At 39.4% G+C, this 21455-nt stretch overlaps 3 protein-coding genes across 4 annotated transcripts; all 3 read right to left on the bottom strand.

Moving 5' to 3' along the window:
• Positions 1-884: 884 nt before the first annotated feature.
• Positions 885-2549, bottom strand: LOC136258046 (cytochrome P450 20A1-like). The gene has a single exon (XM_066051347.1). The coding sequence runs from the start codon at positions 2281-2283 to the stop codon at positions 1048-1050; it is 1236 nt and encodes a 411-aa protein (XP_065907419.1). The 5' UTR covers positions 2284-2549; the 3' UTR covers positions 885-1047.
• A 3056-nt stretch (positions 2550-5605) lies between these two features.
• Positions 5606-7169, bottom strand: LOC136257539 (cytochrome P450 20A1-like). Its single transcript, XM_066050763.1, has one exon. It carries the CDS (start codon positions 7110-7112, stop codon positions 5685-5687), a length of 1428 nt encoding a protein of 475 aa, XP_065906835.1. The 5' UTR covers positions 7113-7169; the 3' UTR covers positions 5606-5684.
• Positions 7170-13976: 6807 nt separating this feature from the next.
• LOC136259025 (uncharacterized) lies at positions 13977-21428 on the bottom strand. Of its 2 annotated transcripts, XM_066052428.1 has the most exons (4): positions 21270-21428; positions 21039-21113; positions 16039-16839; positions 13977-15732 (listed from the first exon to the last, which is right to left on the bottom strand). In XM_066052428.1, the coding sequence occupies exons 2-4, from the start codon at positions 21075-21077 to the stop codon at positions 14149-14151; spliced, it is 2424 nt and encodes an 807-aa protein (XP_065908500.1). In that variant the 5' UTR covers positions 21078-21113; positions 21270-21428; the 3' UTR covers positions 13977-14148. The 2 variants fall into 2 exon arrangements, with proteins under 2 accessions (XP_065908500.1, XP_065908501.1); XM_066052429.1 differs by lacking the exon at positions 21039-21113 and having other exon boundaries at positions 21270-21427.
• Positions 21429-21455: the final 27 nt, after the last annotated feature.

Genomic DNA, 21455 nt, shown 5'->3' with positions numbered 1-21455 from the left:
AAGTTTTGTGTATCTCATGTCAGTGTATATCTCCACCTTCTAAACTGGAAACCTCCTTTATAAATTCCTAGATCCGCCACTGCTCTCTTGGGTTCCTATGGATACAAATACATGAAAATAGTAAGAAGAAAATATCCTGACCGCCTGGCAGACTCCTGTAAGCGTTCAAGCGTTAATCAGATGGCTGCAGGTTCGAGGCTGCCCAGGTCTAGTCATGGATTTTCTCTTCTTTCTCCTACTTTTCAAACATACTTAGTGCAGTTAGTATAAACATCTTAGGCCCTTATAAGGCCTTCTGGTATACAGGCTCTGCCTTCACCAAGCACTTCAATCATAATCATAATTTCTATAATTGTTCACTGAATTACTACTTATAGGTATGCCACATGCATACACAAGTTCACATAACAAGTCTATCATGACCATTACTATTTGCATGCATGGAGTTTTGTATAATATATACTGTCTGTACAACTGAGTGCACTGCCTGCCACAAGGTTGCTGGCATATACCATACAACAAGAGGAAGGACAAATTCGTGCTTCAACAGCTTTGATCTTGACAAGTTCAATGCTGACGATAATCACAAAATAAAAAACACCCATGCATGCACTTTTGGAGGCACTTATCAAGGTTTGATGAATAATTAACAGCTGCAAAATCATAGCTACTAATTTGTAAACCATTCAAAACTTTCTGTCATGTATATATAGCTATGTTCTAAAGAGTGAAGTTTTGATACTCTCTACATATATTGGCTGTAAAAAGATAGAGTGGTCAGTATATGACTATCTCCCACAGGATGACACTTTTCACTAGCTTATATTACTTATAATTCGGTTTCCAAGTTCCAACTATATACACTTGATGTGATTGTTCTGAGATGACAATTATTAACTGAGGAAAAATTTACTAATGTAACGGCATTTATTTCTGACTAGTTACAGCAGTAAATATCTGGTCATCAATTTTAAACTATATCTTTGATTAAATATATAGTTAAAAACTGGTCATCACTTCATCGAGGTCACACAATGCTAAAGTCAGTCAATGTCTAAGCTCTGCTTGAATAAAAGGTTCTTCCTTAGGAGAAGTGGCAATACCATATACCTTCTCAAAGTCTTGTTTACCTGCTGCCTGCAACTTGCAGTGGTGCAAAATAACAGTCACAAAAACTGACACCATCGCATAAGTAAACTGATTGGCAGGGCATCGCCGGAGGTTTGAGATACCAAAGGGTCGATATTCAATCCCTCTTTTTGCATGTTTTGATCCAGGAGCAAATCGATCAGGATTAAACTTCTCTGGGCACTCCCATACAGCACTGTTATACATGGTAACACCTAGCGCAGAAATAATTGGGGTGCTGGCAGGAATACAGTAGCCATCTACTATAAGGTCTTGATTATTATTGTAGTACGCAGTAAAATTAGCAGTCGTACTACAACGCATTGCTTCATCAAGAAACTGCCGTAAGTAAGAGTTGGATGTAAAAACATATGCCTTTAACTTCTCATTCCTGTCGTCTCCTACCATTTCGACTATTTCATTATAAAGTTTCCCCTGGACATCAGGGTACTGAATGAGGTATATGACAGTCCACATGGCATACAATGCAGAGGTGTGAAAGCCTCCCAAAAAAGTCGCCATGTCTGATAAAATTATTTCCTCAAAGTTACTAGAGTTTAACATGGCATCCATCAAAGGTAAATCTTTTCCAGTGCCTTTCTTCTCTTTTTGTGCTTGCAACATTCGTCTTAGGTACTTGTATAAGTGCTCGCGATTTTTTTGAAACTCTATTTCCCGGGAGCTGTCAGGAGATGGAACATTTAAGATGCGAGTGTCCATTTCACATTTGCACATGTGGTAAGCGTTTGCAAGATCCTCAATCTCACTATCATCTTGAAATATGTTGCCAAGAGATGTATTGAGTATGGACTTGAGAGTTGCAAGGAACAGTTCTTTCTTTAGATTCACTGGTTCACTACTAGCCATCCATCTTGCCACCAGTTCATTAGCAACTTGTACAAAGTCATCAATAAATGATATGACTAAGTGGCCCCTAACCGTAGGATGTAGTAGTTTTCGTCTTTCCTTCCATTCTTCACCATTCAGGTTTTGAATACTTTTGGAACCGTGTAGTGGCTCGAAGGTTGGCCCAAATATATGTGTAGGCCTCTCGTGTAGATTTTGTACATCCTTGAATGCCTGGGGACTATTATATGCTAACAACACGCTTATCTCGCCACCAGAAGGAGGTAACAGGGATGGAACCTTCCCCATGCTGCTGCCAAAGATAACCGAAAAGGCTGCCAGCGTTCGCCAGTGCCACTCCTAGGTCACCCATTTTCGGATCAGTGGGTTCTCTATTCCATCCAGGTATTGGTTTTCCTTTACGATTTGTACGTCGGAATCGTAAGAACATCACAGCGGCTAATAGTGCCAGAACTCCGAAAAACAGTGCTATTAATTCCATCTTTATCGTCCAGTCCGACAGCCGGACACAACTTTCCCTGCTTAGGCTGTCACGGTCAGCTCTAAATATTCCATTATTCCGTATTCTTCCATTATTTTCCGGTTATTCTTGCATACTATACAGGCTCAGTAAAAGCCATCTTGTAAAGCAGTGTTATCAAGTCGAAGGTACAAGCTTAAGCATGCTCTTTTATGCAGCTTTTTATGGTTGTGCCAGACAAATAAATGGATTGTTGGGACCGCCCACCTGCATGCAAATATGCCTGAGTACAGAGAATATTTGTACTAATTAATTACATTTAGCGAATCAGGCTTCTTATTTGAAAGTTTCTAAGTAAACTGAAATTTCAATTTCTTTTTTTTGACAGGGCCGCCCAGAGAAATTAAGGGGCCCAGCGGGGCAAAGAGTTAAAGTGGGGCCCCAGGGGCAAGGAGGTTTCCATTCTGAATCACAACTTCACCCAAGTTGCAAGTTGAAAACCAACACAATGACAATATAGCTACCCTTCACCAACCATATCTATAAGCTCGCTACACTGCTCCTCTGAACTGAGAATAATGTGACTGCTCTATTAGAGTATCTAGATCTGACTGTCGTAGTAAAATGCCCCAGTTCCCCCCCCCCCCCCCCCCCCCCCCCGGCCCGGCCCGGCCCGTGGGCGGCTCTGCCTTTTGAAAGAGCATCTCTTACTCGAGATACTCTAATAGAGCAGTCAAGATCGAGATACTCTAATAGAGCAGTCACAGTATTCTTAAAAGGAGCAGTGTAGCAAGCTACACGTGGAGTTATTAATGTAGTTGGTGAGGGTATCTATGGTGAGGTGATGACTTTTTTTTTTTTTTTTTTTGTCTTTCGACTTACAGCTAGGCTGAAGTTGCAATTTCAGACCCTTTTAAAAAGTCTGGATCCGCCCCTGCAATAATTATTTATGGCTGTCCAGCACTTTGGGGGGTGGTGGCAAGGGCAGTCCATCTAGCCGGGGATTAGGGCTTGTAGTATAATTTGAGGCATCATGGTCCATTTGTAGCTACTGCAGAATTGCTTGAAGCAGAAGTTCGTGTATTTGTTGTGGGAAATTCTGAGAGTTTATAGTATCTTGGCATGAACTTTGCTATGTAAAAGCAAACTTTGATTTCTGATCTTAATGTGTTGCCCTTTTCAATAAGTGATCTAATTTCCTTTAGCATGTAAAGACTCCACTGCTCTCTCTTCAGCAGGCTTGACAAATGTTTGGGACGACAGCTTGCTTTTGTTTCTAAGAATGTTTGAGGCATCTGAATATCTGAGGAGCTTTACTAGGACTGGTCTGGACTTTCAAGCTTGAGCATTACAGTTTCCCTAATGGTAACAATCTTTGAGATTGAGTTGGAATCTAGCTATTCAGTGGGTTTTCTAACTTTGACAGAGCTGAAAGTGCACTGTCTACGTCTTGTGTAACCTGTCCAGTCTACTAGTGTTTGGAGGATTTTTGCTAGACCATAAATAACTAGATTCTGGTGCCCTCCACACCTTCACTGGCCTCAGCTAAGACTTGATCACATATACGAGACACAAAATCTCCCCATGCACTGTCAGGTTATGTTGTTGCCATGCAATAGAGAACTGTATATGTGACCGGATTTGCGAAAAGGTACCTTTTCCACACATTAGACATACCAGCTAACAAAATGATGTAACACTTTACTGCTTATACTGATTAGCTTGCTCTAGCTATCAAAATGTAGCCAGATACTGTAGCTACATTCACTGAAACGTGTAAGCAATTATACGCCGTGATCAAAAAGTTATGAAACTTTAAAGTTAAAAAAATGGGTCAAATTTTGTGTGTGAAAAAGGTACCTTTTCGCAAATCCGGTCACATATTATGGTGAATATGTGATTTTTGGTTCATAGTTTTCACTACTTAGCTTGGGGACAACTCATGTTTCCATAACAACATTTGAATTCCATGTCGATTAATGAAGAATGCATAAATATTTGATAGCAATGCATTAAGAATAATCAAACCCCTAATCATGAAAAATGATTAATAGTGTACATGTGGGGTTTACAGTATCCCGTAACCTTGCACTATAGGAGGCACTTATCAAAGTTTGATGAATTTTAAGTTGCAAAAACATAGTTACTGTAAACCTTTCTGTCATGTATGTAGCTATATGTTCTAAAGAGTGAGGTTTTGATACTGTGACTCTCTACACATGATGTATTAATTTAGTAGTTGTAACAAGGTAGAGTGTGATCAGTATGACTATATATCTCCCACAGGATGCTACTTTTCACATATAAATTAAGTTACCAAGTTCCAGCCATGTGTTACACTTGATGTAGCTACTTGTTCTAGATGACAGGGAACTGCAGGTCACATTGGCAATGGATATTATTATTATTATAACTTTACAGTGACCAGCACTGATAGTGCAGTACATAAGCCCTTAAAAGTGACATAATCGTTCACTTTTTGATAAAAGCACCAATTTTTTTACAAGGTATATGGAGCGTGCACTAAGTGTTTTAAGAAGGGGAGGCACGTAAAAAGTCCTCAGGAACACCCCATTTACAAGAAAATCATTTGTTACTATTAAAAATCCATCATGTTTCTATCAAGTTGACTGCTGGGCCTAGTATCATAGTATTACAAAGCATACAGCTGGAACATAATAGCCTATTAGTAATCTATAAAAAAAAAATAGTTTTCTCACCTTGGCAGTAAACAAAATCACTAAAATTCCCATTTGCAGGGATTCTGTTAAAGTTTTGGACCTTCAACGCTGATGATTGTGTAGTACTATGTACAAGGATCATCCTGATGTGTATTGTTTCTTTATTAAAGGGGTATAACAAAAGTTATTTAATGCTAAAGTCACAGGTGGATATCTCAACAGAAAACCATGAACTACAGCAGTTCAATTATCAAGCACAGAGCTTGACCAAAAGGTCCCTTGTCCTTATACTGTATGAAAGGTAATTAAATTTCAGGCAGTTGCAAGTTGTTTCAACATCTTGTTCTCAAGTTATAGCGCTTTCAATTCAGTGTAATATAGTATAAGCAAGAAAAGCACAAGGATGTGTCATAAGGTACTTCTTAGTGCTCAAAATCTCACTTCATTGGAACCCAGCTCCTTTAGTAAATGACAATTTTAATTGATTATAGTTAAAAACTGTTCAGGCATGCACTCAGAACAGACATGCCACACAATACTACAGTCAATCAAAGTCTAAGCTCCGCTTGAATAAAAGGTTCTTCCTTAGGAGAAGTGGCAATACCATATACCTTCTCAAAGTCTTGTTTACCTGCTGCCTGCAACTTGCAGTGGTGCAAAATAACAGTCACAAAAACTGACACCATCGCATAAGTAAACTGATTGGCAGGGCATCGCCGGAGGTTTGAGACACTAAAGGGTCGATATTCAATCCCTCTTTTTGCATGTTTTGATCCAGGAGCAAATCGATCAGGATTAAACTTCTCTGGGCACTCCCATACAGCACTGTTATACATGGCAACCCCTAGTGCATAGATAATTGGGGTCCTGGCAGGAATACAGTAGCCATCTACCATAAGGTCTTGATTAGTGTCATAGTGTGCAGTAACATTAGCAGTTGTACTACAACGCATCGCTTCATCAAGAAACTGCCGCAAGTAAGAGTTGGATGTAAAAACATATGCCTTTAACTTCTCATTCCTGTCGTCTCCTACCATTTCGACTATTTCATTATAAAGTTTCTCTTGGACATCAGGGTACTGAATGAGGTATATGACAGTCCACATGACATAGAAGGAAGAGGTGTGAAAGCCTCCCAAAAAAGTCGCCATGTCCGATAAAATTATTTCCTCAGAGTTACCGGAGTTTAACATGGCATCCATCAAAGGTAGCTCTTTTCCAGTGCCTTTCTTCTCTTTTTGTGCTTGCAACATTCGTCTTAGGTACTTGTATAAGTGCTCGCGATTTTTTTGAAATTCTATTTCCCGGGAGCTGTCAGGAGATGGAACATTTAAGATGCGAGTGTCTGTTTCACATTTGCACGCGTGGTAAGCGTTTGCAAGATCCTCAATCTCACTATCATCTTGAAATATGTTGCCAAGAGATGTATTAAGTATGGATTTGAGAGTTGCAAGGAACAGTTCTTTCTTTAGATTCACTGGTTCACTACTAGCTGTCCATCTTGTCACCAGTTCATTAGCAACTTTTACAAAGTCATCAATAAATGATACGATCAGGTCACCCCTAACCGTAGGATGTAGTAGTTTTCTTCTCTCCTTCCATTCTTCACCATTCACACTTTGAATACTTTTGGGGCCGTGAAGCGGCTCAGAGATTGGCCCAAATATGTGTGCTGGCCTCTCATATAGGTTTTGAACATCCTTGAATGCCTGGGGACTACATATGCTAACAACACGCTTATCTCGCCACCAGAAGGAGGTAACAGGGATGAAACCTTCCCCATGCTGCTGCCAAAGATAACCGAAAAGACTGCAAGCGTTCTCCAGTGTCACTCCTAGGTCACCCATTTTCGGATCAGTGGGTTCTCTATCCCATCCAGGTATTGGTTTTCCTTTACGATTTGTACTTCGGAATCGTAAGAACATCACAGCGGCTAATAGTGCCAGAATTCCGAAAAACAGTGCCACTAATTCCATCTTCTGATCTTTTTAATACATCCTCGTGACCAAAATCATACTGGCGGCGCCCGCCAAGGGAGGGCGCCGCCTAACTAAACTATGACCCATGCACCGAGCATTATTATACATAGCATAGATATCATTATGTGTCTCGTTATGTGCAGACTTTAAAATGGGCGCGCCCCTATTCACGTGAGTCGAGCATGCTCAACTATGTTTCTCTATGGGGTGCCATTTAATTGTACCAAAATTGTGCAAAAATGCCTTATTTAGCTATAAAATATTACCATACTTATTTGTAAAGTATAAACACTGATTTATAAATTATAATATTAATTTATATATCAATGTACTACTTTATAAATCATGTGTATAGTTTATAAATCATACACATGATTTATAAATCAATAACATACTTTATGAACCATACATGCATAATTTATAAATCATCATTATGATTTACACGTCAGATTAATAAATCATAAGTATATTTTACAAACCATCATCACAAGTGACTTAGTTTGGTTATTGTTGTATTTTATAAAATCATTGTCGTACTTCATAAATTTAACACATAGCTACTTTACAAATCACACGTACAATTTACTTTTGTAAACTAATACTAAGATATATAAATCAATAGTGTAATTTAGTAGCCTTACATTGTTGTTTAGTATTGATAGTTAGAATTCATATCAATATTACTTAGATGTGCATCAAATGGAAAGCATTTGTGGCATGTGATCCAGCACAGGATTCAGCAAACTTAGTACAAGCTTTGGCAGCTATTGTGAGTACTTACACTAATCAGAGCAACCCGGCAAAGTGGAGTATCACCACTACCAATGCCCCTGCCAGTGGTTCCACCAACTATGCCACTGTAGTCACCAATTATGCCACTGTTGTTACTGACTGGCTTGAACCCAAATCCTACACCGTGCAAGAGGCAAGAGTGGCATAATTAGTGGAATTACTGGCAGGGGAATTACCCACAGCGATGACAGGAGTATAAAGTCTGTTAACAGTGAAACAAGAGTAAAACCTGTTTGTATGTGTGTGTGTGTGTGTGTGTATGTGTGTGTGTGCGTGCATGCATGCGTGCGTGTGTGTGTCGGTAGGTAAAATTTGGAAGATGGTCTCTATGACCTATTGACACTTTATGCAACAAAGTCACCAGCCAACTTGAATGTGACCATCCAAATACCACTTGTTTAATAAGGTCAATGTGTTCATACATAATCAGGAAACCATAAAGGTGCTAATATTCTGCATATCTTTAGCAAAGAAACAAGTCAATATTTGATAGGCAACAGCATGCTATAGCATTAGACAGACAACAACTCATATTATAGCAAATACCAAAGCCAACATTCGTAGTATGGCCACATTAGGCAGGTCACTTTGTACACAAATGACACATTATAATTGGTAGCCATTGCATGGTGTGAGCATTCCTACACATTGCAATACACAAAATGGGCATGACTCCATGTATAATCTTGATCAGTGGATGTGGCTCACAAATAAAGCTGGGACGAGGCTATGGTGTGTGCTAATACACTACTACATCATCCAACAAAATAATTAATTTTACATGTAATCTGGTTTAAGTTAAACTCAAATATTGTATAAGTGCAGATGATCCGACCTGGTTTCAACCCTAGCATGGACCTACATGAACATAGTAGACACCCCGAACTTGAATACACACACACACACACACACACACACACACACACACACACACACACACACACACACACACACAAACAACACACTATTAACTAGACAGATACTAAACAGCACCATGGAGGTGTGAGGCTTTCCATGTTGGATATGTAAACTTTGTGGAACGGTCAGACGTTCATACTGACAGTTGAAGTGACGAAGCCTGTACACATACGATCATGTGAATCAAGGAAATTTTTAAAAGGCGATACCAGGATATGTAGTTCTTTGATCGCCATGGTTGAATATGTATAGTGTGTATAATACAATACAAAGAAACGATCAAGTGTACTCAATTAGGTTATAATAGTGTAAGGTGTACGCTTAATTGTACGTGTGTAGAGAGTGGTCACACATTGTCACACCCCACATGCTTCTGATTGGGCTGTGGATACTCAACTCATTTCTACCTAAGTTGTCCTCGACATAGAGGCACATGCATGTAAGCAGAATTGTCTAATAACAATACAATAATGTCAAGTAATAATATAAATCAATAATAAATGCTCAAACCTCGGCTCAAACAGTGGGCAGAGAGGCAAACTCTGTCCAATCCTGAGATGAAAAGCAGCGTTGCCACATTGCACATCAATAGCAACCTTCTGAATAAAAAATTGGGTGGCCTTATTATCACCAGACTGTTCCATTACCCGGGGAACCTATCCGCCTCACTAATGAGCATGCACATGATCCCCAAGCACCCAGGGTCTCAACACATAGAGGGGAGAAGTGAATGATGGAGTCAGAGAAGAATACTTTCTGAACTTATCTGACTCTGCAGAGTTTGCCAGCCGGCTGGCACCACTAGCAGATGTAGATAAATTAGATGGGGCCAGGGTGTCTGAACAGGTAAAGTCCCAGAGCAAGGGTAAGACCCGTGACCAAGGAATCAATAACATACCATCTGGCCTCTTACCATCATCACAACACACACCGACTGGCTCTAATAACTATTGCAATTCCCCACCACTGCCTGACTTGGGCAGGTTGAGTGTGACACTGCATTACTTAGGACATTACTTTAACTTACTCCTCCTTAGGGGACAGAATTGCTGCTAAACTACATTGGAGTTGAACAACTCAGAAAATGATTGCCTCAGCCCTACACATACACGAGGTTATGCTTGGTGTACACATATACTGTGCCAGTGACATAAACCAGTTATGTACCTTCCATACTGAAGCTATCAAGCCAGCTCAGCGCTATCTGGTAAACAGATATATACCATCTTGTGATCTAGATACCTGTCCTGTCCATGGCTAAAACATAATCATTATTATTATTATTATTATCAATTTCGTCAATGACAGGGTACACAAAAGGCTAAGTGCCTGTACAAGGTGGTCCCCAACAAAACAAAAAGAAACCGTACAATAAACACAAATACACCAGAAACCGTACAATAAACATAAATAAAAAACCAAGACAAATCAGTACAATGATAAGAATCGATGAAGTTTTAATTTAAAAACATGGCCGAGGAAGTAGATATGATGTCATAAGGGATTCTGTTCCAGAGAAAAGGTGTGTTGTCAAAGAATGAATACCTGTAAGTGTTTATTGTTCTGAGGCTTTGGATATCATTGTCAAAGGATGGGATCTGGTAGGAAGAGTATTAAGTTCAAAGTGTCTGGTAAATGTAATAGGTGTCAAATTATGAAGAATAGAATATACGGAGTGGCTATTCACACGGTCACGTACTAATAGCTTCGTGCTATTCGCATGGAAGTCACGTGATGTTATTATTTTATGGATAGTACACGGTTCATTCATCTCTGAAAACTACACGTGGCTTTGAGCGGGATTTTTCTTTCTGGAGCTTTCTCTGCATACAGGACCTTTCTCTTTCTGGACCTTTCTCTGCATACAGCCTTGTCTATGTTTGTATGCTATAAATTTCTTTGTTACTGTAGCATAGCATCACTCTTGCATTTGCATCACTTTGGAAGAGGCCAAGAAAATGAATGATGTTGGAGAAATGTGGTTTTGTAACTATAAGGGATGCGAGGATGTATTTGCATGGCAACTCGGACTGCATGATTCCTATTTTTATCTAATTAATCTGCTACTTTACAGTGTGTGGTATTTTGTAAATCTCTACTTATTACCATATCGGTTTATATACTCTGACTAACTGATTATGAACTTCATCATTGACAGCATGCATTTTACCGTCCATGCAGTTGGGTAGCTATAGGTGTGTCTAACATAGAGACATGCTTGCATGTTTTACAACGATGGCTATAATATGTAAGTACACAACCCACAGTGCGGCTAGCAGTCCATAGCAGAGAAAATGCATGGTGTATCCTTGGACTCACACGACCAAATTTGGTGACATATTCATTATACTTCACTCATGCACGTACACACAACGAAGATGTATGCCATAGTAAAGATCTATGTGTACACACACGCCAACTGCATCGCTTAGTAACCGTGCGAATAGCTCTGAGAGAGGCTCTGTGCTATTTGCACGTGACCGTGCGAGTAGCAACTGCCTAGAATATAACATTAGTATAGCATAATACTGCTAATGTAGGCCATCTGAGCTCTTTTAAACAAACATCACTGCTCTTGGTCCACTTATGAACATTAGGATCATACTCACTCTGAATTAGATTAGATTAGATTATCGATTTTTGTCAAAAGACAAGGGTCACACAAAAGGCAAAGCCTGCAAACGTGCTCCCCTTACAAAGACATACATACATACATATATACAGTTACAAGTACAAAATAAAACATACAGCAAAAACATGACACACGACAACTACATCCAACGTGCTGCCCTACGCTGAACCTCGCGCTGAACACTTTCAAGTACATTCAATCACCGAGGTCATTCGTGTTTGGTTGTACCCAAGCAGCTTAGTGCTTACAAAGCACTGGTTAGACCCTACCTTGAATATGCTTGCGTAGTGTGGGCGCCGTACACAGCACAGGATATTAGTTTGTTGGAATCGGTGCAAAATAGAGCTGCACACTGGATTAAAAGCTTTTGGGATGCAGCTGCTCAAAAATGGTCTAAGTCGTCGTCGGTTTGCATCAGTGAACTGGGATGGCCTTCACTTAAAACACGTCGAAGCTATATATCTATCTGGACCCTCTACTCCATTTATCATAAAAGAACTGCCATCAATTTCTCAAGGTATTTTCATTTTAACACATTGGCTACGAGGTCACATACTTTGACATTAAATTTTGCGTCGTCAACTATCAACGCATTTCGGCACTCAGTTTTTGTGACTACACCTTTTCTTTGGAACTCAATTCCTTTTGAAATTTTATCTCAAAGGACTGCTGGCAGTTTTAAGACTAGGTTAAAACATTATCTTTTTTTGTAATTAGGTTTATTGATTTTGTAATTATTAAGTAGTTCATGTTCCTTTTGTATTTGTTTGTGTGTAATTGTACATGTGAATGTATGTTCTGTGTTGGGGATCACCTTGTACAGGCAGTATTGCCTTTTGTGTTACCCATCTTTGAAAAAATTGATAATAATAATAATTAAATAATAGTAATGTTTTGTTACGCGGAGAAACACGGTTGAGCATGAAGATACTCAACTCACGTGAGTAGGGGCGCGTCCATGTTAAAGTCTGCACATAACGATACTCTATGATATGAGGGTAGCCACCCGACGCAGGAGCGGCTCCCGGGGGGGTTTCTGATGTTTCCGGAAACCGGTCACGTTAGAATCGAGATACTCTAATAGAGCAGTCAATCACCCAAATAAAGCAGTCACAGTATTTAGAGCAGCAGTGTAGCAAGCTATGTAGCTATAAATAGGAACTTTTATGTATTTTATCAGTGATATTAATACATAGTTAATGGAGGGTTGGTATTCTCAATAGGCAGTTACCTTTTTTTTGTTTGGTCTTCAGCTATACTGCAGGTCAGAACAGCCAAGCTGTTGATCAGAAACCAGTCACTAAAAATCCTGGAACCACCTATGAAAAGTCTCATTCAAATCATAGATTATGATAGCCTTCTACGATGGTCTACTAGCACACATACAGGCTGTACTGAGGAACAGGTGTCTTACAGACCTTCAGAATTTGTGCTGTAACCACTGCAGTTAAGACTGAGTGCAGTGGTGGATCGATGCATCATGTGTGATTTAGAAAAAATCCCTAGCTAGGGATACTGTGTTATGAAATCATCTGGTGTGAACAAAACAGTATGTTAATAGCAGAGGACATAATTTACAAACAGAATTACAAAGCTACATAGTTTTTAAATTGTCTAATGTATCAGCATGAACAATAATGGTAATCTGTTCCATAACTTCCATTCAGGGATAGTTCTTGGGAAAAAGAATGCCTAATGGTTGATATTTTGAGTAAACTTAAATGAGAGCTCTTCCTATGAAGCTGGCCACTTAAGTGATGACAAAAATGAACAAAACATTCAGTTAATTTTCTTCTCCATGGTCAGTTTCATTGTCCTCCACTTACATAGCGAGATTTTAACTGATGCACTTGCCTAAAGAAGTAACCTACAGGTAGTTCTACTAGATTATGCTTCATTTATCAAAATAAGTTAACAAACTTGATATAAAGCAGCTAGCTTGAAATGATCCCTCTGGTATGAATGCATGACAAGACAATTGAGCAGTTCATGTAACTGAGGACAAGTGGCTAGTGCTATTGTCTTTTCTAGCACTACGCTCTGAAGTGTAACACGTTGCTATATACATACATACATACTAAAATCCCGTCTCTATGGTTGCTACTGTTGATTTACTGTAGTCTAGCTATAAAGATTAATTTTACAATTATCACCTTATTGTGAATAATGTGATCACATCAATTGTAATTATCACTTAGCCATAAAACCTTGTGAGATCAAGTCCATCTATTCCAGCCACTTTTGGGCCACCATTTACTAAGCAGGAGGCAGGTCCAATTAATTTTGTTTATCAGGCCAACCATGCAAGTTCCCACCTGCACGCTTCAGTTATTTCTACATACCTCATGGATTTCTGAATATTAAATTTTCATTCTTAGGTTAGTGCTGAAGACATTCAGCCACACAATTAACACATGTTTACAAGTTCCTACACTTTCAGCATCGGTCAATGTATATGCAGTATTGCTGTTTCATACAATTTATCTTTCCTGTGCTACATGATACCCATACACTGAATATTTCAAGTCAACTGTACTTAATAATTTTCAATGAACAAAATGTACAATGATGAATGACAAGTGTAATGCCAAAATCCTAAGTCTATTATTTTTCAAGTGCTAATTCATAAATGTGAAATATCGAAGTGGATCAGATAAAAATGTCAACATTCAAACTAACGAGGTCGTGACACTACTGAGGGGGTTCAGACGTTGAAGTAACAGTTAGCTGACTTTGTTCTCGTTCAAGGGACGGGGTGATCGCTTGTTGACCTTCCTCACTACAACTGTTACCAGTTAACACCAAATTGTTTGAGGATTGTTGCCTAGCATTAAACGAGGCCTGAGCATCCATTGCTTGATCGGAAACTTGATCTGTAGAACTATGCTGGCTGCCGAACGAAGCACAAGGTGATGTGGTGGACCCTGGTTTGGCCATCATTTCTCTGGAGTTGTTACTGCTATTAGACTTGCTGTGTAGTACACTATTGGTTGTGCTGCTGATCTTGACAATCTCAACTCCTCCATGACCACTATTGCCAACTGTTCTTGCAACATTTTCTCCATCTGATCTGACAAAGCTTCCACCACCCCCACCCCCTCGTCCACCGCCTCCTCCAGAAAAGCCACCTCCCCCTCCACCACCATAAAGTCCAACACTACCACCACCTCCAAAGCCACCGCATTCACCACTGGCACCACCTTCGACAAAACTCTTCGCTGTAGATGAGCTCTGTTGAAAACCAGCTCCGCCACAACCCCATGATGGGCCAAGAAAGTTTGCATCTTTTCCAGGAGCACCGTTGATTCCGCCTTCTGCACAGTGTATTGTTCCTGATGATGTGCCATGTGGTTCAAGGCTAGCGTCACATCCATCACAATCTTGATCATCATATCCTCGAGTTCCTCCACCTCCACCAGCTACAATGAGCAGACCCTCAAGTTGTCGTGCGTTGACAGTAACAAATGTACCGCCAGCACCACCAGAGTGACAGCCGTGACGTTGTGACATCCCACCACACAGTACTTCCAAAATATCACCTTTCTGCAGAATAAAGGTAGCACTTATGATGGCCCCTCGACCTCCTTTAAACCGTTCACCGTCAGCTGCTTTAGCACCTCTAGCAGTGATTCTGTACTGGCCTGAGGATGGAATTTGTATACTGACAATCTTTCCAGAAAATTCAATGTTACATGGAAAGTCATCAAAAGCACCGATTGCTGGTTGAGACCACATTCCCCACCCTGACGCACTTTCAGATCTCATCTTGAAACGGTAGCTATACCCTGGGCATAAGCTATTAACAAAATAGCTCAGTCCTTTTCCACCACAAGTGGTGGAACAAACACTGGTGGAAGGATCTAGCTTGACCAATAGTGGTAACACAACCTCATATTCAATTTGATAATGTGTGATTTCCTCTTCTCGATCATCAGGCAAATCCCATGTTAACTGTGGCAGACCTTTGTTCATTTTAGCTTCAAAATTGATGGGCATCGCACCACCTCCTACTGAACCCAGGTTGTGAAGCTCCTTCTCAAAAACATCAGAAAGATACACTGAAATATCTGCAGATGCATTCGGCCTTTGTTGACTCAAATCTTCACCATTTAACAGCTCTGTGATCTCTCTTACCAGTTCACAGTACTTCTGTAAGAAATCTTGCTTGTCTCTTTGTAAGAGAGCTTGAAGCTGTTCTTTATGGCTGATCAGCTTGGCTGTAGTTTCCCGGAGCTCATTTAGTTGTTTATCAAGGTTTTCTCTTCGGTTTGTTACCTAAACAATTACAGGAACAATGACTTTAAAACCATAAAACAATATGACTACTGTACATTACCCATCCTTACATGGTGGAATTACTTGAGAAATCAAACCCAGCTTAGATGAAAAAAATTAATTTACTACAACATGTGGTAGAGACTTGTGAGGAACAATATTTGTGAGGTAAGAAATGATCAGTGAAGGACACAGTACATCAAACAAGTTAGTAACTCACAAGTACACTAGAACAAATTGGACATTTGTGATTTGAGTAGGGGTCATACACATGAGATTCTATATATGTTGCGCCTGCATACTTACCACAAGTCCCAAATTAGTCAACAAGGCCTTCTGTCGTTCCTGGAATACTTTCTGAAACTTAGAAAACTTCTGCTGAATATCCTTGATGGTCTTTGTCTCTGTCATCCCCAGGTCAGCTTGCACCATCGTCATGTTACGCTGAGCATCCTGCAGCCTCTTCAAATATCTTTCAAGACTCTCTGTTAGCATTGGCAATCGCTGCCTTAATACCTGGATGGCAGCATCAATGGGAAGAAACTCTACATTGTATTCATCTGATTGTCCTTCCAGACATTTTTTGCATGCAAATGTAGCAGCTCTCTCAGAATAATGTGTAAATGGAAGGCCATGAACATTACAGATTTGCCTTGGTATGTTTGCTACATCTGATAAGTCGAGTGGTTTGTGTGCCCTGACTGGAGCAAATGGACGACTATGTTCTGTAGCACAACACTCCTCGCATAGCTTGCAACCGGTTGGATCACAGCCAAAACATATTTTTGTTGCTTCATTCTGGCTACAGTAGCAGCATATATCCTTGGGTGTTGCCCCTTCTTCTATACTATCTAGCAGATTCAAATTACTAAGAATATCGACTAATGTTCTGTTCACTGGAAAGCCATAGATTCCCATTACTCCAACAGTTGTGATAACAAAGCAATAAGGGCACCTGACTTGGTTCAAGTTAGTTTCTAGTATTTGCCTGATGCAATCAGTACAGAAAGTATGGCCACATTTTAAAATCTTTGGTTGTCGTATCCCATCAGTGGCATATCGGTTGGTACAAATTGGACACTCAAGACTTGACTCTGACGGCAATGGCTGAAATGGAAGGAACAGTTTCAGTCATCACAACACAAGTACCGGTACACACTAGTAACTCTTAAATATCACAAATAATAGACACATTTAACACTAAGCTATATTTCAGCGTAAATAGGTAACATGAGCAAGCATGATCACAATATCTATTCCTGGCAGCAAAGAAATCGCAACAACCACCTGCACAAATTTCCAATTACGTATGTCATAAAAGTAGTAAATCTTGTAAAAAAAATGTAGCGGCTCGTGCACATTATATGCACACACCCAAAATACAGAAAATCAAATCATTAACATTCCTAGCATAACTTGATAAAATAAACAGTTTACAAAGGTTTATACCATTGTTATTTTAGGCTGGCACCCCACCCATTTAATAAACAAAAGCATCCTGTTACGTTTTTTTTTTGTTCCCTACCTGTTGCAAAATAAATTGCTGCAACTAGAAGCTCCAAACAATAAAAACAACTCAACAATAATCAGACATTACCATCAGCGACCATAGAATTCATGTACCACTGGTGCCTCCCATGCAACACACTTCACTACACAATATATACTCGGCAATGTCAACAGAACAGTTTCAAGAAACACACTGTTCGTCTTTGATGTGTTGACATTGTTAGGCAAATAGCTGCATAGCTTGAATGAGCTTTACTAAAGGAGATCAATATAGTTACAAGTATACAGAAAAATTTGGAATTTCAACTAGAGTAGGGACCATAGTGCATCGACAAAAAGTACTGAAACAAGCTGGAATAGTTCATGATATTAATCACAGTAAAACAATAAGAAGTGTTATATCCCTACTATGCTCAAGATACCATAATGAAAATGCACAATAGGGATACAACACTTCTTATTGTTTTACTGTGATTTAATACCATGCACTACTTCAGCTTGTTTCAGTACTTTTATCGATGTGCTATGGTCCCTACTCTAGTTGAAACTTCCAAATTTTTCTGTGTACTTGTTTGTTAACTTTTTTGGTGTAAATAATTATTATGACTGGTGAACTACATACTGCATCTGAAATGGTGCTGCGCGCCCCAGCTATATCAATTATCGTCTGAAAAGTGACGTATCCACTACGATTTGTTCTCAGCTATGTTCAACCTGTTACACAGCATTTCGGATCAAGAACTGTTTGAAAAGCACCTCTGCAATCCATGCACACCAAAAGAAAGAAATGGTGCCGCGCCCCCCAGTTATATCAATTATCATCTGAAAAGTGAAGTATCCATTACGCTTCGTTGTCGGCTGTGTTCAACCTGTTACACAGCATTATGAACCAAGAACTGTTTGAAAAGCACCTCTGCAATCAAAAAAGCCACAATGAAAAATACGGACGATTTCCGTTATGAAGGGAAGCCATCACGCGCTACCACCAAATCGATACTTTTCGCTGTCAGCAAAGATGAATGGGACACAAAGGAGGACACTGGTAAGTCCATGAAGAATGCATTGTACGTACTGCAGTATGCCAAAAGGCACCTCTCGGGCCAAAGCGATGTCGAACAGTGAAAAAATCAAGCCCGTAGCCTAAGCCGTTATTGAGTTATGCTCTGAAGGCATCAGTCAGTTACTTACTCAGTCAGCAGAAATTTCTGTTGAATATATATATATTTTAAATTCTGTATCAACTTGTTGAAAACATTTCGGGTTGATTTGAAGGCTAGTTTGGACTTAGTTTTCTAACTAATAATGCCTCATCACCGTCAAGGAAAATTGAGGCTGGTTTTTGGGTGATGTTATTTTGTGGGCCACGCCTACTACTTTGTGGTCTCTATTATACAGTACTGTATGATTATATCGATGCTCACACAGACAAAATTTGTTCCAAACTATAGCATTCTACATTTGAGTCACTAATAAAACTGACTGTACTAATAGAGATACCATATGAGATGAATATCTCCCAGTGTATGATGTAGTATTGGTTTTATTGTTCCTATAGGCAACTTAGTGGGTTTACCATGAACAAATTTTACACCTGTGGAATCACTCAAGCTACTAATCTTGTCTGCTACACTTCACTCAAAATTAGTAACATACAAACAATTGAAGCATACTTCAACCTAATCTGTAAATGTACCATGGATTGAAATGGCCTACTTTATTCCACGGACTGGACTCACGCACTGGATTTGTGGACTGAGCTGGAAACAGCTTTTAAACAATGTTCCAGGCATTATCCATCTTTTGCAACACTGGAGACACCGCTATCGAGCTACAACTGCTGGTACTGCTCTTCCTTACAAGTCATATGACACTAGCGCATGCACTAATTAATTAGAATACACTTACGACACACGTGTGCTCGCAGTGATAAAGCGTGATAGAGGCTATTGTTGTAGTGTAGATGTTTTCTTTTGGCGCCTCAGTTCTTAACACTAGCTAGCGTTAGGGCTGTAGTGATGAGCTAGTTTATTTGCATAGGCTGGTGGTGCCACCTAGCTACCTGCTAAGAATAATTACTGGCTCATCTCTACAGCTGTAACACTAGCTAGTGCTAAAGCAACAAAGGAAAATATCATCTACGCTATATCAATAGCCTCTATCACGCTATATCATTGCTAATACACATATATCGTAAGTGTATTCTAATTAATTAGTGCACATGCTAGTTTCATGACTTGTAAGGAAGAGCAGTTGTAGCTCAATAGTGGTGTCTCCAATGTTGCAAAAGATGGATAATGCCTGGATTATTGTTTAAAAGCTGTTTCCAGCTCAGTTCGTGATTCCAGTCCGCAAGTCCAGTCCGTGGAATAAAGTAGGGCGAGTGAAACAGTGCCTTCATATGAATTTCGGAGAGAAGGTTAACATTACACGTACTTTTTCATTAGTACATACTTTCAAGACTAAAACTTTGACCTTTACTACATGGGATAAGACTAACAGGCTGAGTATATTAAAACCATCCATGTGTTACTAAAACAGAACACCAAATATAGTTAAGGAATATAATTGTGATGTCAAACAGTTGAGTTTAGATCTAGTATGAATCTTATTAGGCTTTAATAAGGGAACAAGAACTAATAGAGGGAAAGAAAAGGTACAGACAATGTTTGGTGTAGTTGGCCTAATATAAACCATGTATAGTGAAACCTCTATTTGACAGACACTTTGGGACCAATGAAATTTTACAGCTATGAGAAGGTTGCCCTTTCTCAAGAGGTAAAATTGTATTGGTAGGGATCACAGAAACTAAGCAGGTTAAACGTACTGTGTTCTTTACAGGGAGGGTCCTTTAAGAGAGGTTCCACTTTCCACTGTATTCCTCAACGAAAATGTATACAACTTCATATCACTTGCAACACTGCTCCTAGTCCCACTATTATCATAAGAATACTGTTGATTATATAAGATGACTAAGGTTCCACATGTGATACCAAAAACATAAGACTTGGCTCCTTTGGCTTAACACTGGCTATAACAGTTTCATGAGTTGCAGAAAGGAATATAGGTAACAAAATATGTAACAGTGAAAGGGCTGTAGCCATACAGTACAGTAACCTTTAGTTATAAAGCTTCTGATCAAATGTTTAAAAACTGATTTGGCAACACATCCATACCAAATCAATTTGCCATTCAATGATTTAATGACAAATGAGTATCCAACCCATGGTGGATGTTTTAATTACTATGTAAATTCATGTGCCAGAGAACCATTAGGAGGATAGCTAGTTCATATATACCGTACATAGCATGCAACTTTTTTGGCTTAAGCATAGGCAGTAAACAAAAATAAACTAGTAATCATAAATAAGGTCATAATTTAATGTAGTACTGACTCCAGCAATCAACATTTTTTGATGTTAGGACTATCTCTTGCTTGAACACTTTGGTACAAACCAGAATGCCAGTATTGTTCATGGATTTTCAGTCAAACTAGCATTTCAAAATCTCAAAAACATACACTAGAGACGCTAGGTGTCACACCATACACTGTAACAATAAGCAATGACATATATGTATGTTTAAAATACATTATCACACCAAACTTTGGCTCCATTAATACATTAGTGCATCACAACAATAAACAGGATTTGTTGTGCTGTAGCATTCAAACTCTGACCCACATACATGAATGAAACACCAAACTTTGTGGCATAGTCACAAATGGGGGTAATTCCAAGTTTAACCATATCACCAACATATATATTAACAACAGCACAACATTTATACTGTACTCTCACCTGTCCATGCCCTTTTCTGGTGTTACCAAATCCACTCATGTTGAGTCGCTTAAGCCAATCCACTATTCAGTGAACCTACAGTGATGTGGGAATTCCAGCAGATGATTTTTAGTACAAAAAACGCTGTTGCTGCTTTGCACAAGAAATTATATAGCTTGTAAAGGTTTCCGAGCCCATGCCATGGAGTTCCCAGAGAGCTTTAAAAGTCCCGGGCGCCATAGATACACTCACCTTTGAATACGCAGCGAAGATAAGTTATGTTGTGTACAGCGTCAGTCAACTCTTCTAATTTGTTGTACTCGTTGTATTAAAACACCAGCAAGTTGCAGTGGTCGACTTCCTACCAAGTCGCCATTTTCAGTGACGCTCACGTGCAATTCAAAAATCAAACGCATGCGTACACCTAAGCGTGATTTA

This window comes from Dysidea avara, chromosome 6 (genome assembly GCF_963678975.1).
Source record: "Dysidea avara chromosome 6, odDysAvar1.4, whole genome shotgun sequence".
Classification (NCBI taxonomy): domain Eukaryota; kingdom Metazoa; phylum Porifera; class Demospongiae; order Dictyoceratida; family Dysideidae; genus Dysidea; species Dysidea avara.
This window is presented reverse-complemented; position numbering and strand designations above follow the sequence as displayed.